The sequence below is a fragment of the Scyliorhinus canicula genome, chromosome 29, assembly GCF_902713615.1.
Source record: "Scyliorhinus canicula chromosome 29, sScyCan1.1, whole genome shotgun sequence".
Lineage (NCBI taxonomy): Eukaryota > Metazoa > Chordata > Chondrichthyes > Carcharhiniformes > Scyliorhinidae > Scyliorhinus > Scyliorhinus canicula.
This window is the reverse complement of record NC_052174.1, coordinates 14,859,147-14,878,010: the sequence shown is the minus strand read 5'-3', so window position 1 is coordinate 14,878,010 and position 18,864 is coordinate 14,859,147. Positions and strand designations below refer to the sequence as shown.

At 47.9% G+C, this 18,864-nt stretch overlaps 1 protein-coding gene across 1 annotated transcript; it reads right to left on the bottom strand.

Moving 5' to 3' along the window:
• Positions 1-242: 242 nt before the first annotated feature.
• shbg (sex hormone-binding globulin) lies at positions 243-15,950 on the bottom strand. Its single transcript, XM_038787008.1, has 8 exons — positions 15,737-15,950; positions 10,989-11,110; positions 7,314-7,503; positions 5,572-5,733; positions 5,206-5,371; positions 4,895-5,049; positions 3,742-3,961; positions 243-529 (listed from the first exon to the last, which is right to left on the bottom strand). The coding sequence occupies exons 1-8, from the start codon at positions 15,833-15,835 to the stop codon at positions 321-323; spliced, it is 1,323 nt and encodes a 440-aa protein (XP_038642936.1). The 5' UTR covers positions 15,836-15,950; the 3' UTR covers positions 243-320.
• Positions 15,951-18,864: the final 2,914 nt, after the last annotated feature.

Below are 18,864 nucleotides of genomic sequence, written 5' to 3'. Positions count from 1 at the left end.
CCGCCCCCCCCCACCCACACACCCCACCCCCCAGGGCCACCATTTTATTTCAGCAGAGTCGGCCTAAGGGCCAATCAGCCTCGTGTCTTGAACCATCCGCGACGGGGCATCATGGAAAGACCACAGGAGACAAAGGAGACTATTGTGCGAGAGTTTATTATCAGCAGGAGGTGTAGCAAGGGCGGGGGTGGGGTGGGGAAAGCGGGTCCCAACGCGCCCCCCCCCCCCCCCCCCCACCCCCGCCCCCGGCCTAATACCCCCGCCAGTGAATATTCCCCGTGGCCTCCCCAATTAAACGGGAGGATGATTACTCGGCAACTCTACTTCCGGAACTCTTTGGTCTTCGGCTGGGTAAAGCCACCAGCGTCGATCGACGGGCTGGACGATTGTTTGGGTGCCGGGCAGCTATGGGACGAGACAGAGTCGTGTTTGAACAGCACCTGGTTGAAATCCACGGCTGCTCCCTGCAATCTGATGTCCTGCATGCAGCCCGCGTACACGTACCAGTCATACCCCAGCTTATCCAGGCCTACAGGAAAAGGATAAATGCACAGGTACATCATTGGCCTGGTGACCAAATCACTTTGCAGCCTCCAGCCCCTCCTCCCCTCCCTATCTCTGTAACCTCCTCCAGCCCCTACAACCCCTCCCTATCTCTGTAACCTCCTTCAGCCCCTCTTCCCCTCCCTATCTCTGTAACCTCCTCCAGCCCCTCCTCCCCTCCCTATCTCTGTAACCTCCTTCAGCCCCTCTTCCCCTCCCTATCTCTGTAACCTCCTCCAGCCCCGACACCCCTCCCTATCTCTGTCACCTCCTCCAGCCTCTACACCCCTCCCTATCTCTGTAACCTCCTCCAGCCCCTACACCCCTCCCTATCTCTGTAACCTCCTCCAGCCCCTACACCCCTCCCTATCTCTGTAACCTCCTTCAGACCCTCCTCCCCTCCCTATCTCTGTAACCTCCTTCAGCCCCTCCTCCCCTCCCTATCTCTGTAACCTCCTTCAGCCTCTACAACCCCTCCCTATCTCTGTAACCTCCTCCAGCCCCTACACCCCTCCCTATCTCTGTAACCTCCTCCAGCCCCTACACCCCTCCCTATCTCTGTAACCTCCTCCAGCCCCTACACCCCCTCCCTATCTCTGTAACCTCCTCCAGCCCCTACACCCCTCCCTATCTCTGTAACCTCCTCCAGCCCCTAAAACCCTCCCTATCTCTGTAACCTCCTCCAGCCCCTACACCCCTCCCTATCTCTGTAACCTCCTCCAGCCCCTACACCCCTCCCTATCTCTGTAACCTCCTCCAGCCCCTACACCCCCTCCCTATCTCTGTAACCTCCTCCAGCCCCTACACCCCTCCCTATCTCTGTAACCTCCTCCAGCCCCTACAACCCTCCCTATCTCTGTAACCTCCTCCAGCCCCGACAACCCTCCCTATCTCTGTAACCTCCTCCAGCCCCTCCTCCCCTCCCTATCTCTGTAACCTCCTCCAGCCCTACACCCCTCCCTATCTCTGTAACCTCCTCCAGCCCCTACACCCTCCCTATCTCTGTAGCCTCCTCCAGCCCCTCCTCCCCTCCCTATCTCTGTAACCTCCTCCAGCCCCGACAACCCTCCCTATCTCTGTAACCTCCTCCAATCCCTACACCCCTCCCTATCTCTGTAACCTCCTCCAGCCCCTACAACCCTCCATATCTCAGTAACCTCCTCCAGCCCCTTCTCCCCTCCCTATCTCTGTAACCTCCTCCAGCCCCTACAACCCTCCCTATCTCAGTAACCTCCTCCAGCCCCGACAACCCTCCCTATCTCTGTAACCTCCTCCAGCCCCTACAACCCTCCCTATCTCTGTAACCTCCTCCAGCCCCTACCACCCTCCCTATCTCTGTAACCTCCTCCAGCCCCTACACCCCTCCCTATCTCTGTAACCTCCTCCAGCCCCTACAACCCTCCCTATCTCTGTAAGCTCCTCCAGCCCCTCCTCCCCTCCCTATCTCTGTAACCTCCTCCAGCCCCTACACCCCTCCCTATCTCTGTAACCTCCTCCAGCCCCTACAACCCTCCCTATCTCTGTAACCTCCTAAAGCCCCTACACCCTCCCTATCTCTGTAACCTCCTCCAGCCCCTACACCCCTCCCTATCTCTGTAACCTCCTCCAGTCCCTACACCCTCCCTATCTCTGTAACTTCCTCCAGCCCCTACACCACTCCCTATCTCTGTAACCTCCTCCAGCCCCCTACACCCCTCCCTATCTCTGTAACCTCCTCCAGCCCCTCCTCCCCTCCCTATCTCTGTAACCTCCTCCTGCCCCTACAACCCTCCCTATCTCTGTAAGCTCCTCCAGCCCCTCCTCCCCTCCCTATCTCTGTAACCTCCTCCAGCCCCAACACCCCTCCCTATCTCTGTAACCTCCTCCAGCCTCTACACCCCTCCCTATCCCTGTAACCTCCTCCAGCCCCTACACCCCTCCCTATCTCTGTAACCTCCTCCAGCCCCTACACCCCTCCCTATCTCTGTAACCTCCTCCAGCCCCTACAACCCTCCCTATCTCTGTAACCTCCTACAGCCCCTACACCGTCCCTATCTCTGTAACCTCCTCCAGCCCCTACACCCCTCCCTATCTCTGTAACCTCCTCCAGCCCCTACAACCCCTCCCTATCTCTGTAACCTCCTCCAGCCCCTACACCACTCCCTATCTCTGTAACCTCCTCCAGCCCCCTACACCCCTCCCTATCTCTGTAACCTCCTCCAGCCCCTACACCCCCTCCCTATCTCTGTAACCTCCTCCAGCCCCCTACACCCCTCCCTATCTCTGTAACCTCCTCCAGCCCCTACACCCCCTCCCTATCTCTGTAACCTCCTCCAGTCCCTACAACCCCTCCCTATCTCTGTAACCTCCTTCAGCCCCGACAACCCTCCCTATCTCTGTAACCTCCTCCACCCGTCTCTATCTCTGTAACCTCCTCCACCCCCAACAACCCTCCCTATCTCTGTAACCTCCTCCAGCCCCTACACCCCCTCCCTATCTCTGTAACCTCCTCCACCCCCAACAACCCTCCCTATCTCTGTAACCTCCTCCAGCCCCTACACCCCTCCCTATCTCTGTAACCTCCTCCAGCCCCTACACCACTCCCTATCTCTGTAACCTCCTCCAGCCCCCTACACCCCTCCCTATCTCTGTAACCTCCTCCAGCCCCTACACCCCCTCCCTATCTCTGTAACCTCCTCCAGCCCCCTACACCCCTCCCTATCTCTGTAACCTCCTCCAGTCCCTACACCCCTCCCTATCTCTGTAACCTCCTTCAGCCCCGACAACCCTCCCTATCTCTGTAACCTCCTCCACCCGTCTCTATCTCTGTAACCTCCTCCACCCCCAACAACCCTCCCTATCTCTGTAACCTCCTCCAGCCCCTACACCCCCTCCCTATCTCTGTAACCTCCTCCAGCCCCCTACACCCCTCCCTATCTCTGTAACCTCCTCCAGTCCCTACACCCCTCCCTATCTCTGTAACCTCCTTCAGCCCCGACAACCCTCTCTATCTCTGTAACCTCCTCCACCCCCAACAACCCTCCCTATCTCTGTAACCTCCTCCAGCCCCTACACCCCTCCCTATCTCTGTAACCTCCTCCAGCCCCCTACACCCCTCCCTATCTCTGAGGCTGGTGAGTGGGGTGGGGAGTGCGGGGGGTGGGGGTGGAGGAGGGGGGGGGGGGATCAGGGGGCTGGGGTGATGTTTGTTTTTCTCACCAGGAAGGCCTCCCAGGAACATCAACGTGTCTCCCTTGAACCAGGAAGTTTTCAGCGCTGCGAAGTCGCTGGCGTGCACCCTTTGCCGACCGTGCTGATCGCCAATCTGTAATGTGGCCTTGCTCTCGGAGATGGTCAGGTTGATGTGATGGCCGTCACAGAGCCTGGCCGGGCCCTCGATGCTGATGGTCGTCTCCGTGCCCAGGGACAGTTTAAATTGCTGAGGGGTTAACCAACACAGAGGATCAACCAGGCGAATGGAAAGTGCTGGAAGCTTTGGCGTTTGGCAAAGGTGAAGGAAGTTGGACATCTGTCAGACTGGGATGGCCAACCCTGATTGGTCCCAGAGGTGGAGGTTTCGTCACATGACCTCCAATGCATCCCCCCACCCCGCCCCCCCCCACAATCCACTCATTTGCTGGGCAACATGGCCTTCGCCCCAATATCCCAACCTCCCGGGGTCAACTGGGGGACCTTTGACCCCGGGTCTGTGTCCCCTTTGGTCACCGAAACACCTCCTCCTCGCTTGCTCCATCCGAACCCCTCGTGATTTCTGAACGCATCGATTAAATCTCCCCCTTGACTTTTATCTGCTCCGGGGAGATCGATCGGGCTGGCGCACGCTGGTTCGAAACCCTGACCTTCCCTGACTTGGAAAGACGTCGGCCGTTCCCTTCGCTGTCGCCGGGTTACAACCCTGGAGCTCCCTCCCCAGGAATGGTGGGAGGGACCTTGCTACCACCCTCCCCCCCCCCCCCCCCCCACTCCCCGTCCCCCCCCCCGCCCCCACCCAGACTCTCAGCATCCAATGGCTATTTGACGCGTGCGGGAATTCTAAATGTTTCCCCATTTCCCCCCCCCCCCCCGCAGCCCAGGGAAACAGAGCCAGATCATGGTGATCTTGGAGCGATCATCGATTGCCGTTAAACCCCATCTGGTTCATCTACAGGGAAGGAAATCTGCCGCCCTCACGCGGTCTGGCTTACGCATGCCTCCAGACCCAATGGGGTTGGCTCTTAAATGCCCCTCACTGAAATGGGCCAAGCGAGACGCTGGGTTGGAGGGCAGTTAGGGAGGGGGGGGGGTGACGAAGGCCGGCCCAGCCCCCGATGACCCACCCCCACGAGAGAAGTTAGACAGAAGGTTGACGCACCTCGTGGGTGTCCTGGAGGGAGAACTGAAGCTTCAGGAGAGGGTCGTGCTCTCCGGTCAGGAGCGCCATCACCAGGCCGTTGTGTTTCTTCGGCCGTATCACCACCTCGAACCTCAGGGACCAGCTCGGCTCGGCCTCGGATGCGTTCAGGAGATCTGGGGGTGGTCAGAGGAGACAGAGGTTGGGGTGCAGGCTGGGTAATGAGGGGGGGGGGTCATGCAGAGACTCAAGGGGAGGGTTGTCGGGGCGGGGGTAGGGATGGAGGGGTGTGTGGGATTGGGGGGGGGGGCTAATTTCCGGAATTCTCTTACCACTGCATCTAAACACTGCCATTCCCACCCCGGGGAAGAAGGAGCCGGTCGTGATCTCGGTGTGACACTGCAGGTTGGGATTTCTGGCCACCTTCTCCTTGATCCATGAGGTGTTCTGCTGCAGCCAATTCCAGTTCATGATGCAGGCGTCCAGGGAGTGCCGGAGCTGAGGGGAGGAGGGGGGGGGAGACAAAGGTTCGTCACCTCAACCGGGAAGTGCATCTCTCCCCCCCCCCCCGCCGGAGACCCCCCCACCGCGGAACCCCCTCCCCCGCTCCGCTGCAGCCCAGCCGACTTTCCCTTTCCGGTTTTGTCCCCACTCCCGTCCGCCGACCGGGGGGGGGGGGGGGGGGGGGGGGAACTCACTGGCACGAGGAGGCTGGATTCGTTAATCAGGAGTCCGCCCATGGCAATCCTCATGTTCTCCATGCTGTTGTCAAGCCCAATGCTGGGGACAATCGCAATCACCAGGGCGATCTGGTCATCCACAGTCAGTACAATCACGTCCTCTTGGCTCCTCACGGCTATCTGTTGGAGGGGGGGGGGGGGGGGGGGGGGGAGAAGAACACACAATCACAGCCTGCTGCGCAGACGCTGACATCGAAAATCTACACCGCGGAAGGATACCGTTCGGGATCCGGTCCTACCTTCCACCGCTCGGTCCGCGTCTGGCGGGGGGGGGGGGCGCGCAACATCGCTACGGGCAGAAGGAGGCCATTCAGTCTATACTGGCTGGCTGAATGAGCAACGCACCTGGGCGCCATTCCCCCCCCCCCCCCCTCTGCTTACTCTTCCTTCTCCAATCAGAGTGGAATTTCCTCTCGGGTAGAGCTCGCTCGAGATCCTGGCCCCGCTACACTCTCAGAGAACATGCTCCAGAAGTGAGTCACTGGCCGCGTGGAAATGCTCCTCCTCCTCTCTCCAGCCTTCCCGTCGATCATCTTCATTTCCGGGCCCCTATCATTCTCGATTCTCCCGCCGATGGCAATAGTCATAGAACATAGAACATAGAACAGTACAGCACAGAACAGGCCCTTCGGCCCTCAATGTTGTGCCGAGCCATGATCACCCTACTCAAACCCACGTATCCACCCTATACCCATAACCCAACAACCCCCCCCTAACCTTACTTTTATTAGGACACTACGGGCAATTTAGCATGGCCAATCCACCTAACCCGCACATCTTTGGACTGTCCCTCCCGGTCGACTCTGTCCCTTAGGACTGAGTTTAGGAGGAACTTCTTCACCCAAAGGGTTGTGAATCTATGGAATTCCTTGCCCAGTGAAGCAGTTGAGGCTCCTTCATTACATGTTTTTAAGGTAAAGATAGATAGTTTTTTGAAGAATAAAGGGATTAAGGGTTATGGTGTTCGGGCCGGAAAGTGGAGCTGAGTCCACAAAAGATCAGCCATGATCTCATTGAATGGCGGAGCAGGCTCGAGGGGCCAGATGGCCGACTCCTGCTCCTCGTTCTTATGTTCTTTTGTCCCAGGCTCCTGATGATTTTGGACTCCTCGATCACGGCTGCTCCCCTCCAGCGAGAATTTCTCCAACCGATCAACCGAGCCGAAGTCCCGGGGGCCGTTCTCTTTTCTGCTCCCGCCCGCTCTCTCTCTCTCTCGAACGCCTCCGCACTCTTCCCAAAGCTGAACACGACGCTCCAGCTCACATCGAACCGTTCATTCGGCCGATTCCTGGGAATAGAGGGGTTGTCCCGTGAGGGAAGGTGGGGCGGGTTGGGGCCTGTAACCCAGCGGGACCCCCCCCCCCCCCCCCGGCTGGAAGTGCTGGAGAATCGGCCTCCCTGCCCGATAATGGTATCAAGGAGGGGGGGCAGGTCGGGAGGCTGAGAGGCCTGAGACCCGTTTCCTGCCTCCCATCCCAGCCTCCGGGTCAGCCCCCGTTCCCGCCGCTGTTCTTTGAAGCTGCGATCGATCAATGTTTGTCGGCCGAAGGCATCAAGAAATTTAGGCCAAAGGCCTCGGTCTCAGGTCAGCCATGACCTCAGTGAAAGGCCGAACTGAATCATGGGGACTGTTTCCTGGCTTCCCCCACATAGTTACGGTGAAATTGGTGAGGGGGGGGGGGAACTGGGGGAGAGTTTACCTTTCTCCATCTTCCATCGTTCAGGACATTGCCAGATGATACCACCAGGTGACAATATTGATTGCTAATCTGAATTTCAGGCCTTCCGTGTCTCAGTGCCAGAACGAACCAGTTGTTGCCATTGTTAGCATCACCGTAAAACACAACTCCTTCCGGGTCGTAGGTTCGCAGGTAAAACTCGGACTCAAAGCTGAGGCACAGGGAGAAAGGGACAGGTAGATTTTCTGTTCACAAGACCCGCGTCACCCACATTTACCCCTGCATGTTTAAAATTATTTTGTGGGATGTGTGCATCGCTGGCATTCTTCCCTAATTTTTAATTGGCACCCCATCCACAAACATTCACCCCCTCCACCACCGACGCACAGTGGCAGCCGTGTGGACCGTCTACAAGATGCCCCGCAGCAACTCGCCAAGGCTCCTTAGGCAGCACCTTCCAAACCCACCGCCTCTACCATCTAGAAGGACAAGGGCAGCAGATACCTGGGAACCCCACCACCTGGAGGTTCCCCTCCCAGTCCCTCACCGCCCCGACTGGGAAATATATCGGCCGTTCCTTCACTGTCACTGGGCAACATCCTGGAGCTCCCTCCCTAACAGCACAGTGGGTGTACCTACACCTCAGGGACTGCAGCGGCTCAAGAAGGCGGCTCACCCACCACCTTCTAAATTCTGGAATAACCAGCCACGCCCACATCCCGTAAATGAATTTTTAAAAAACTCTAGTGAGTGACGGGCCGATCAATGTGAAACTTTCTAGACACAGTGCAAGTGAAATACAAGATTCTCTGAGGATTAATGAGGCGGCAAATATGTGCTCTGGGATAACGCAGGCTGCAACTCGATGCAGCTTTGACCAAACGATACTCCAGACTTTGAAGTAAGTTCAGTGTGATTTAGTGAACCATTAGCACAGTTCCCTATGAGTTCGACTCTCCTGCTAATCTTGCTGTAGTAACTCAGTCTAACTAACCAGTCTGCTCTAAGCCACGTGGTGGGTGTGATGCTTCTGATCTGCCCCTGTCCTACTCTCTAAGTGTCGCCTGTGGAAAGAGACAGAGCATGTGTGTCCTGTCCTTTTATATATGGTTGTGTAATGCCCCCTTGTGGTAGTGCCACCTCTGGGTTTCTTGACTGTCCATTGGTCGTGTCCTATTCTATGTGTTCATTAGCTGTATGTCTGTACGTCTTTGGTGCTCCCTCTAGTGTTTACTTAGTGGTAGTGTATTTACATTCACCCCTTGTGTATTTATAGTGATGCACATCACCACAAAGGCATGGGTCCTGTTGTGATTCTGGACCACACCTCAATTTCTGTTAGGATATTGGACAACCCTGAGAACTTTTTTTTTAAAAAGATTTGTAAAACTGGGGGAAAGGATTCTTTGTCTCGGGAGTGCCAACAGCTATCATTTATATTACAACAAACTTCATTCTTAACACAGGATTAAACACATTAACATAACAGAAAGTGGCTTCTCAATTAACCGTCAAACAATCCTTCACACCAAACAGAAATACTTTAACTGCGAGTGGCTGGGGATAATGAGGGGACAGAGGGAGCATCGGGTGTCGCTCTATGCTGATGACCTCTTGCTGTATGTTTCGGATCCGTTGGAGAGTGTGGGAAGGATTATGGGCCTGTTGGGGAGGTTTGGAGGGTTCTTGTTTATCTTTCAGGCTCTCCCGATCTTTATATCAAAGGCCTTTTTCCGGAAAGTGGACACAATCATCTCTGACTTTGTCTGGGCGGGAAGGTGCTGAGGGTGGGGAGGACCCTGCTACAGAGGCAGCAGGGGGGGGGGGGGGGAGGTGCCGAGGGTGGGGAGGACCTTGCTACAGAGGCAGAGGCAGCAGGGGGGGGGGGGGGGGGTTGGCATTGCCAAATTTGCTTCATTATTATTGGGCGGCGAATGTCGACAAGGTGCGGCGGTGGTGGGAAGGAGAAGGGGTAGAGTGGGTTAGGATGGCGGAGGAATCTTGTAAGGGGTCTAGTTTGAGGGCTATGGTGACGGCAGCATTGCCAATGGCTCCGAGTAGGTATTCAGGGAGCCCAGTAGTGCAGTCCACGGTGAAGATATGGAATCAGCTGAGGAGGCATTTTAGGGTGGAAGGGATGTCGGTGCTAACGCCGCTGTGTGAGAATCATAGGTTTGAGCCGGGGGGGGGATGGCTATCGTGTGCAGGAGGTGGAGGGAAGTGGGGTTGGTCAAGGTGAGGGATCTGTATTTGGAGGAAGGGTTCGCCAGTCTGGAGGAGCTAAGGGAGAGGGTAGAGCTGCCGAGGGGGAGTGAGTTCAGATATCTGCAGGTTAGGGACTTTGCACGAAAGGTCTGGAAGGGGTTCCCTAGATTGCCGGGATGTACCCTGCTGGAGCGACTGCTGCTTCCGGATGTGGAAGGGGAGGGAAGAATTGGGGATATATATAAGTGGCTGGGGGAGAAGGGAGGCGAGCGAGTTGTGAAGATCAAGGAGAAATGGGAAGCGGAGTTGGGAGGGGAGATCAATTGGGGAGTATGGAGTGAGGCACTGTGTAGGGTAAACGGGACCTCCTCTTGTGCAAGGATGAGCCTGATACAGTTTAAGGTGTTGCACAGGGTGGATATGGCTCAGGTGAGAATGAGTGGGTTCTTCCAGGGGGTAGCAGATGAGTGTGAGAGGTGTGGGCGGGGGCCAGCGAATCATGCGCCCATGTTTTGGGGTTGTGGAAAGTTGGGAAGATTCTGGGCGGGAGTGTTCACGGTCTTAGCCAGGATAGTGGAGGAGGAGGTGGACCCGGACCCTTTAGTGGTGATATTTGGGGTTTCAGAGAAGCCGGAGCTCATGGAGAGGAGGAAGGCCGATGTCGTGGCCGTCGCCTCCCTGATTGCTCGCCGGCGAATTTCGCTGGAGTGGCGGTCGGCATCGCCGCCGGGGGTAGCAGCTTGGTTGGGTGACCTGTACGACTTCCTGCGGTTAGAGAAGATAAAGTATGAGTTAAGGGGCTGAGCAGGGGAGTTTGAGAAAAGGTGGGGGATGTTTGTGACCGTGTTTGAGGAGCTGTTCATCACGGGGGTTGGGAGGTGGGTGATGGGGAGGTGGGGGGGGAGGGGTGAAAAAGGAGAAAAATCTGTACAAACTGTATAGTTGATTGTTGGAAAGAATGTTTCCCGGGGTGTTTATTTGCTTTAACCTACTTGGATACAAGTTTGAATAAAATCCGTTTAAAAAATAAAAGACATACTTTAACTGCTAAATTATACCTTCTCTATCTCCAATCACGCAAAACCCATTACAGGTCAAAAGCCGCTTGTAAATAAAGTGAGCAAACACTGGTCTACTTGCATTGAAATTTCTTGGAAAGACTGCTTGAAGAGAGAGAGAGATCCTGTCAGGAGACAGCCTGTAGATACTTCTGCATGTGTCATACTATTGCTTAACCCTTTGTCAAAAGCTGCTGCTCAGCTTCAAAACTCTTAGCCCGTAGCAAACTGCAAAGCTACAGGCAGACCTGGCTCCTCCCAATAATGACAGCATCATTATCCCTGCACGTGGCACGATCTGGGTAATAGTCTCGCTGGTTGCGATCCATATAATCATATTTAAATGAGCCATTTTTTAATACCATTACTGAAACAGAAATATATATAGAATACAATCGATAGAAAAATTGCCTACATTCATCACAGACCATACCTGAAAACTTTCTCCAGCTGCACCCTGATAACCTCTGTTGGAATTGGTGCATCCCAGTGGTGAGCCAAAGTTAGAAAGCGTGGATTCTTGTTGGTGGACCAGAAGAAGCAGGAATTAAATATCTATTGGTGATCCAGGTAAGAGAGGGAGAAAGAAAATACAGAAATGGATTCAGGAATGTCCCTCCACCGTGAACAGATTTAACGGGTGATTGACTGAACTACTTTTGCACTACATTAGTGACAAAAAGACACACATTGTCAAAGTATTTCACTTGCACACATCAAGACCAGTGCCAGAAGACCACTTTTAAAAGAAATAAGTTTATCACTGAACACGAAAATAACATTGATTGGTTACTGAGTTAAGACCTCTTACTGTGCCCAACCCAGTCAAACGTCGGCTTCTCCGCATCATCGACATGGAAGATGCAACAGGGGACAGTTAACTGCCAAACTTCAGACAGGGCAGTTTGGCACTGATACTCAAAGCCCCGGTAACACAAGCAGGGTAGGACTTTGCTACATCTTTGCTTCAGTTGACAAACAGCACACAAACAGTGGTGGAACATGCACATCCTGAGTGCAACATGAGGAGGTAGAGCCTGTCACCTAAACCTTAGAGAAGAAAAGGATATTCACCGAGGAAGCAGGTTCACACATTAGAGTTCACATTTTAAATCCAATAAATAATATAATACACTGCATAATATAAAGCTGATAATATAAAACTGATAATATAAAACACCTCACAATATAAAGCTGATAAAATAAAACTGATAATATAAAACTAATAATATAAAACTGATAATATAATTCTGACAATATAAAACTGATAAAATAAAACTGATAGTATAAAACTGATAATATAAAAATGATAATATAAAACACCTGATAATATAAAACTATAATATAAAACTGATAATATAAACCTGATAATATAAAACTGAGAATATAAAACTGATAATATTAAACTGATAATATAAAACACCTGATAATATAAAACTGATAATATAAAACTGATAAAATAAAACTGATAATATAAACCTGATAATATAAACTGATAATATAAAACACCTGATAATATAAAACTGATAATATAAAACACCTGATAATATAAAACTGATAATATAAAACTGATAATATAAACTGATAATATAATTCTGATAATATAAAACTGATAAAATAAAACTGATAATATAAACCTGATAATATAAACTGATAATATAAAACACCTGATAATATAAAACTGATAATATAAACTGATAATATAAAACACCTGATAATATAAAACTGATAATATAAAACTGATAATATAAAACTGATAATATAAACTGATAATATAAAACTGATAATATAAAAATGATAATATAAACACCTGATAATATAAAACTATAATATAAAACTGATAATATAAAACTGATAATATAAACCTGATAATATAAAACTGATAATATAAAACTGAGAATATAAAACTGATAATATAAACCTGAGAATATAAACCTGATAATATAAACCTGAGAATATAAAACTGATAATATAAACTGATAATATAAACTGATAATATAAACCTGATAATATAAACCTGATAATATAAACCTGATAATATAAACCTGATAATATAAACCTGATAAAATAAACTGATAATATAAAACTGATAATATAATTCTGATAATATAAAACTGATAATATAAAACTGATAATATAAACCTGATAATATAAACTGATAATATAAATCTAATAATATAAAACTGATAGTATAAACTGATAATATAAAACTGATAATATAAACCTGATAATATAAACCTGATAATATAAACCTGATAATATAAACTGATAATATAAAACTGATAATATAAACCTGATAATATAAAACTGATAATATAAACTGATAATATAAAACTGATAATATAAACTGATAATATAAAGCTGATAATATAAACCTGAGAATATAAAACTGATAATATAAACCTGATAATATAAACTGATAATATAAACCTGATAATATAAAACTGATAATATAAACTGATAATATAAAACTGATAATATAAACCTGATAATATAAAACTGATAATATAAACTGATAATATAAAACTGATAATATAAACCTGATAATATAAAACTGATAATATAAACTGATAATATAAACTGATAATATAAAACTGATAATATAAACCTGATAATATAAACTGATAATATAAACCTGATAATATAAAACTGATAATATAAACTGATAATATAAAACTGATAATATAAACCTGATAATATAAAACTGATAATATAAACTGATAATATAAAACTGATAATATAAACCTGATAATATAAAACTGATAATATAAACTGATAATATAAAACTGATAATATAAACCTGAGAATATAAAACTGATAATATAAACTGATAATATAAAACTGATAATATAAACCTGAGAATATAAAACTGATAATATAAACTGATAATATAAAACTGATAATATAAACCTGATAATATAAAACTGATAATATAAACTGATAATATAAAACTGATAATATAAACCTGATAATATAAAACTGATAATATAAACTGATAATATAAAACTGATAATATAAACCTGATAATATAAAACTGATAATATAAACTGATAATATAAAACTGATAATATAAACCTGATAATATAAAACTGATAATATAAACTGATAATATAAAACTGATAATATAAACCTGATAATATAAAACTGATAATATAAACTGATAATATAAAACTGATAATATAAAACTGATAATATAAACCTGATAATATAAAATTGATAATATAAACCTGATAATATAAAACTGATAACATAAACCTGATAATATAAAACTGATAATATAAACTGATAATATAAAATTGATAATATAAACTGATAATATAAAACTGAAAATATATACCTGATAATATAAACTGATAATATAAACCTGATAATATAAAACTGATAATATAAACCTGAAAATATAAAACTGATAATATAAAACTGATAATATAAAACACCTCACAATATAAAGCTGATAAAATAAAACTGATAATATAAAACTGATAATATAAACTGATAATATAAATCTAATAATATAAAACTGATAATATAAACCTGATAATATAAACCTGAAAATATAAAACTGATAATATAAAACTGATAATATAAAACACCTCACAATATAAAGCTGATAAAATAAAACTGATAATATAAAACTGATAATATAAACTGATAATATAAACCTGAGAATATAAAACTGATAATATAAACCTGATAATATAAAACACCTGATAATATAAAACTGAGAATATAAAACTGATAATATAAAACTGATAATATAAAACTGAGAATATAAACCTGAGAATATAAAACTGATAATATAAAACACCTGATAATATAAAACTGATAATACAAAACTAATAATATAAAACACCTGATAATATAAAACTGATAATATAAACCTGATAATATAAAACTGATAATATAAAACTGAGAATATAAAACTGATAATATAAACCTGATAATATAAAACTGATAATATAAAACACCTGATAATATAAAACTGATAATATAAAACTAATAATATAAAACACCTGATAATATAAAACTGATAATATAAACCTGATAATATAAAACTGATAATATAAAACTGATAATATAAAACACCTGATAATATAAAACTGATAATATAAACCTCATAATATAAAACTGATAATATAAAACTGATAATATAAAACTGATAATTTAAATCTAATAATATAAAACACCTGATAATATAAAACTGATAATATAAAACTGATAATATAAAACTGATAATATAAAACTGATAATATAAATCTAATAATATAAAACTGATCATTTAAATCTAATAATATAAAACACCTGATAATATAAAACTGATAATATAAAACGCCTGATAATATAAACCTCATAATATAAAACTGATAATATAAAACTGATAATATAAAACTGATAATATAAAACTGATAATATAAACTGATAATATAAATCTAATAATATAAAACACCTGATAATATAAAACTGATAATATAAAACTGATAATATAAACTGATAATATAAAACTGATAATATAAAACTGATAATATAAATCTAATAATATAAAACACCTGATAATATAAAACTGATAATATAAAACTGATAATATAAACTGATAATATAAAACTGATAATATAAACCTGAGAATATAAACCTGATAATATAAACCTGATAATATAAACCTGATAATATAAAACTGAGAATATAAACCTGATAATATAAACCTGATAATATAAAACTGAGAATATAGAACTGATAATATAAAACTGATAATATAAACCTGATAATATAAAACTGATAATATAAAACTGAGAATATAAAACTGATAATATAAAACACCTGATAATATAAACCTGATAATATAAAACTGAGAATATAGAACTGATAATATAAAACTGATAATATAAAACTGAGAATATAAAACTGATAATATAAAACTGATAATATAAATTTAATAGTATAAAACACCTGATAATTCTATGCATCTGATAATCTAAAAATCTGCATATTTCCATTCGTGGTTGCCAGAAGGCTGCTTATCTGTTGTGATTCTGATAAATTTGTTTTTCTGCCCTTGATCGTCTGCCGTTTGGATTGTTGGAATGTGTTGGCACTCTAACCGTTCCCTCGACATGGCCTGAGTGTCTGGCACCTTGAACCTTGACAGATGGACAATTGTCCCCGTCGGTCCCTGCTGTACTGTACCTTCTCAGCTTGGGGAAATCCTCCACGTTGATAGAGTTCCAAATCTCCCAGGGCTGTGGTGAGGAGGGAGAGCAGTAGCAGGAGACAGCAGGATAGCATTGTAACGGCAGAATGTGAGACCGTGAGAGGTGACGGGGGCCTTCACTGAGCGTCTTGCTGTCCCACTGACCACCAGGAAAAGCTGGCAAGCAAATGGAGGGATCTTCTTGGCATTTGGGTTTTATACGTGTCGGTTATTTACAGGAGCGATTTCTCAAGAGCACCCGTGTGGCGATAGTAAACTTTGTTCTGATAAGCGGCAGCCTCATTCTTTTTATTGCCTGTGTTGTGTACAGAGGCTGGACCTGAACAGGAGAGGAGCAAGGACAACCAACGTGACAAAATCTGAACCCATTTCAGCCGCTTCGAGATCTGCGGTAGATATTGAGCTTCCCGGAGATCAGAGAGGAAGTGCACTGCCAAGGTAAAAGAAATCAGCACAGTGCGATCCACACAATTCGTGGTTTCAATATCCTCAGCCAACGCTGGTCACATCGCTCATTGTTGGCCATGAATCGACCTGTTGCCTCTGCCCACACCGGGTGTTTGGCGAGCTGTGTTTGTGCTGGCGTGGGAGAGGCTGGTGGAAATCGGCCAGAGGTCTGGGGATGGTGGGGGGGGGAAGTCACTGCTGACTGGCCACCCACCACCTCAAGGTGCCCCGTGGGCGGGCGCTGTGACATTGACGCTTCCTCCTTGCAGTGTCACCAGACGTGTGAGGGACCTCGCTTTGGGATTGTGTCGCCCGTCATTAGGCCGTGATCAGCCCTTTTTTCTTACCGCCCCCTCACCCCACTGCCCGGTATCCCGGTCATCACTGTGGGCGTGTGGGAGGCTGTGGGGACGCAGGGGTGGAATTGGCAACTCCTACCCATTGCCCAAGGGGGGGAAAGGTGGTCAGACCCCGGACCCCATGGATCTGCCGTGTGGGATGGAGAGGGAACAATCCGGTGGTAACTAATTCTCCGCTCCCCAAGGAAATGAAGGTGGAAACGTGCGCTCCGACCCGTCGCAGTGTGGGACAAATGGCGGAATCTTTCTCGACGTTGCGGGCTCCCGGAAAACAGCCCGCTCGCTAAACGCGCTGTCGAGCCGATTTTCACTCAGCTCCACTGAATCACACCCTCGAGAGGCTCCCAGAAATTCCTGCCTCCATCCAAATTGGCATCACATCCCGGACGTCCTTTCGACGTCTGACGACATCAATCAAACCACATTCTCCCCGTAGCTTCATCCGGAACATTCACTTCTGGAGCATCCACCCGATGGCGCACAGCGACAGGCAACACTCCGAGTGGGGCACTGCGGCACGCCGTCATCGGGATCCATGGCGGGAATCCACCTCACCGTGCGCACACCAGTTACGTAAACGTGAACATTCTCATCTCCCGCCCTGGGGGAGCTTCATTCCGACACGCGGGACTTTTAATCGGCATTCACCAGACGCTCTGTCAGAGGGTCAGTACTGAGGGAGTGCCGCACTGTCAGAGGGTCAGTACTGAGGGAGTGCCGCACTGTCAGAGGGTCAGTACTGAGGGAGTGCCGCACTGTCAGAGGGTCAGTACTGAGGGAGTGCTGCACTGTCAGAGGGTCAGTACTGAGGGAGTGCTGCACTGTCAGAGGGTCAGTACTGAGGGAGCTCCGCACTGTCAGAGGGTCAGTACTGAGGGAGTGCCGCACTGTCAGAGGGTCAGTACTGAGGGAGTGCCGCACTGTCAGAGGGTCAGTACTGAGGGAGTGCCACACTGTCAGAGGGTCAGTACTGAGGGAGTACCGCACTGTCAGAGGGTCAGTACTGAGGGAGTGCCGCACTGTCAGAGGGTCAGTACTGAGGGAGTGCCGCACTGTCAGAGGGTCAGTACTGAGGGAGTGCCGCACTGTCAGAGGGTCAGTACTGAGGGAGTGCCGCACTGTCAGAGGGTCAGTACTGAGGGAGTGCCGCACTGTCAGAGGGTCAGTACTGAGGGAGTGAGGCACTGTCAGAGGGTCAGTACTGAGGGAGTGCTGCACTGTCAGAGGGTCAGTACTGAGGGAGTGCCGCACTGTCAGAGGATCAGTACTGAGGGAGTGCTGCACTGTCAGAGGGTCAGTACTGAGGGAGTGCCGCACTGTCAGAGGGTCAGTACTGAGGGAGTGCCGCACTGTCAGAGGGTCAGTACTGAGGGAGCCGCACTGTCAGAGGGTCAGTACTAAGGGAGTGCCGCACTGTCAGAGGGTCAGTACTGAGGGAGTGCCGCACTGTCAGAGGGTCAGTACTAAGGGAGTGCCGCACTGTCAGAGGGTCAGTACTGAGGGAGTGCCGCACTGTCAGAGGGTCAGTACTAAGGGAGTGCCGCACTGTCAGAGGGTCAGTACTGAGGGAGTGCCGCACTGTCAGAGGGTCAGTACTGAGGGAGCCGCACTGTCAGAGGGTCAGTACTGAGGGAGCCGCACTGTCAGAGGGTCAGTACTGAGGAAGCGCCGCACTGTCAGAGGGTCAGTACTGAGGGAGTGCCGCACTGTCAGAGGGTCAGTACTGAGGGAGTGCCGCACTGTCAGAGGGTCAGTACTGAGGGAGTGCCGCACTGTCAGAGGATCAGTACTGAGGGAGCCGCACTGTCAGAGGGTCAGTACTGAGGGAGCGCCGCACTGTCAGAGGGTCAGTACTGAGGGAGTGCTGCACTGTCAGAGGGTCAGTACTGAGGGAGCCGCACTGTCAGAGGGTCAGTACTGAGGGAGCGCCGCACTGTCAGAGGGTCAGTACTGAGGGAGTGCCGCACTATCAGAGGGTCAGTACTGAGGGAGTGCCGCACTGTCAGAGGGTCAGTACTGAGGGAGTGCTGCACTGTCAGAGGGTCAGTACTGAGGGAGTGCCGCACTGTCAGAGGGTCAGTACTGAGGGAGTGCCGCACTGTCAGAGGGTCAGTACTGAGGGAGTGCCGCACTGTCAGAGGGTCAGTACTGAGGGAGTGCCGCACTGTCAGAGGGTCAGTACTGAGGGAGTGCCGCACTGTCAGAGGGTCAGTACTGAGGGAGTGCCGCACTGTCAGAGGGTCAGTACTGAGGGAGTGCCGCACTGTCAGAGGGTCAGTACTGAGGGAGTGCCGCAC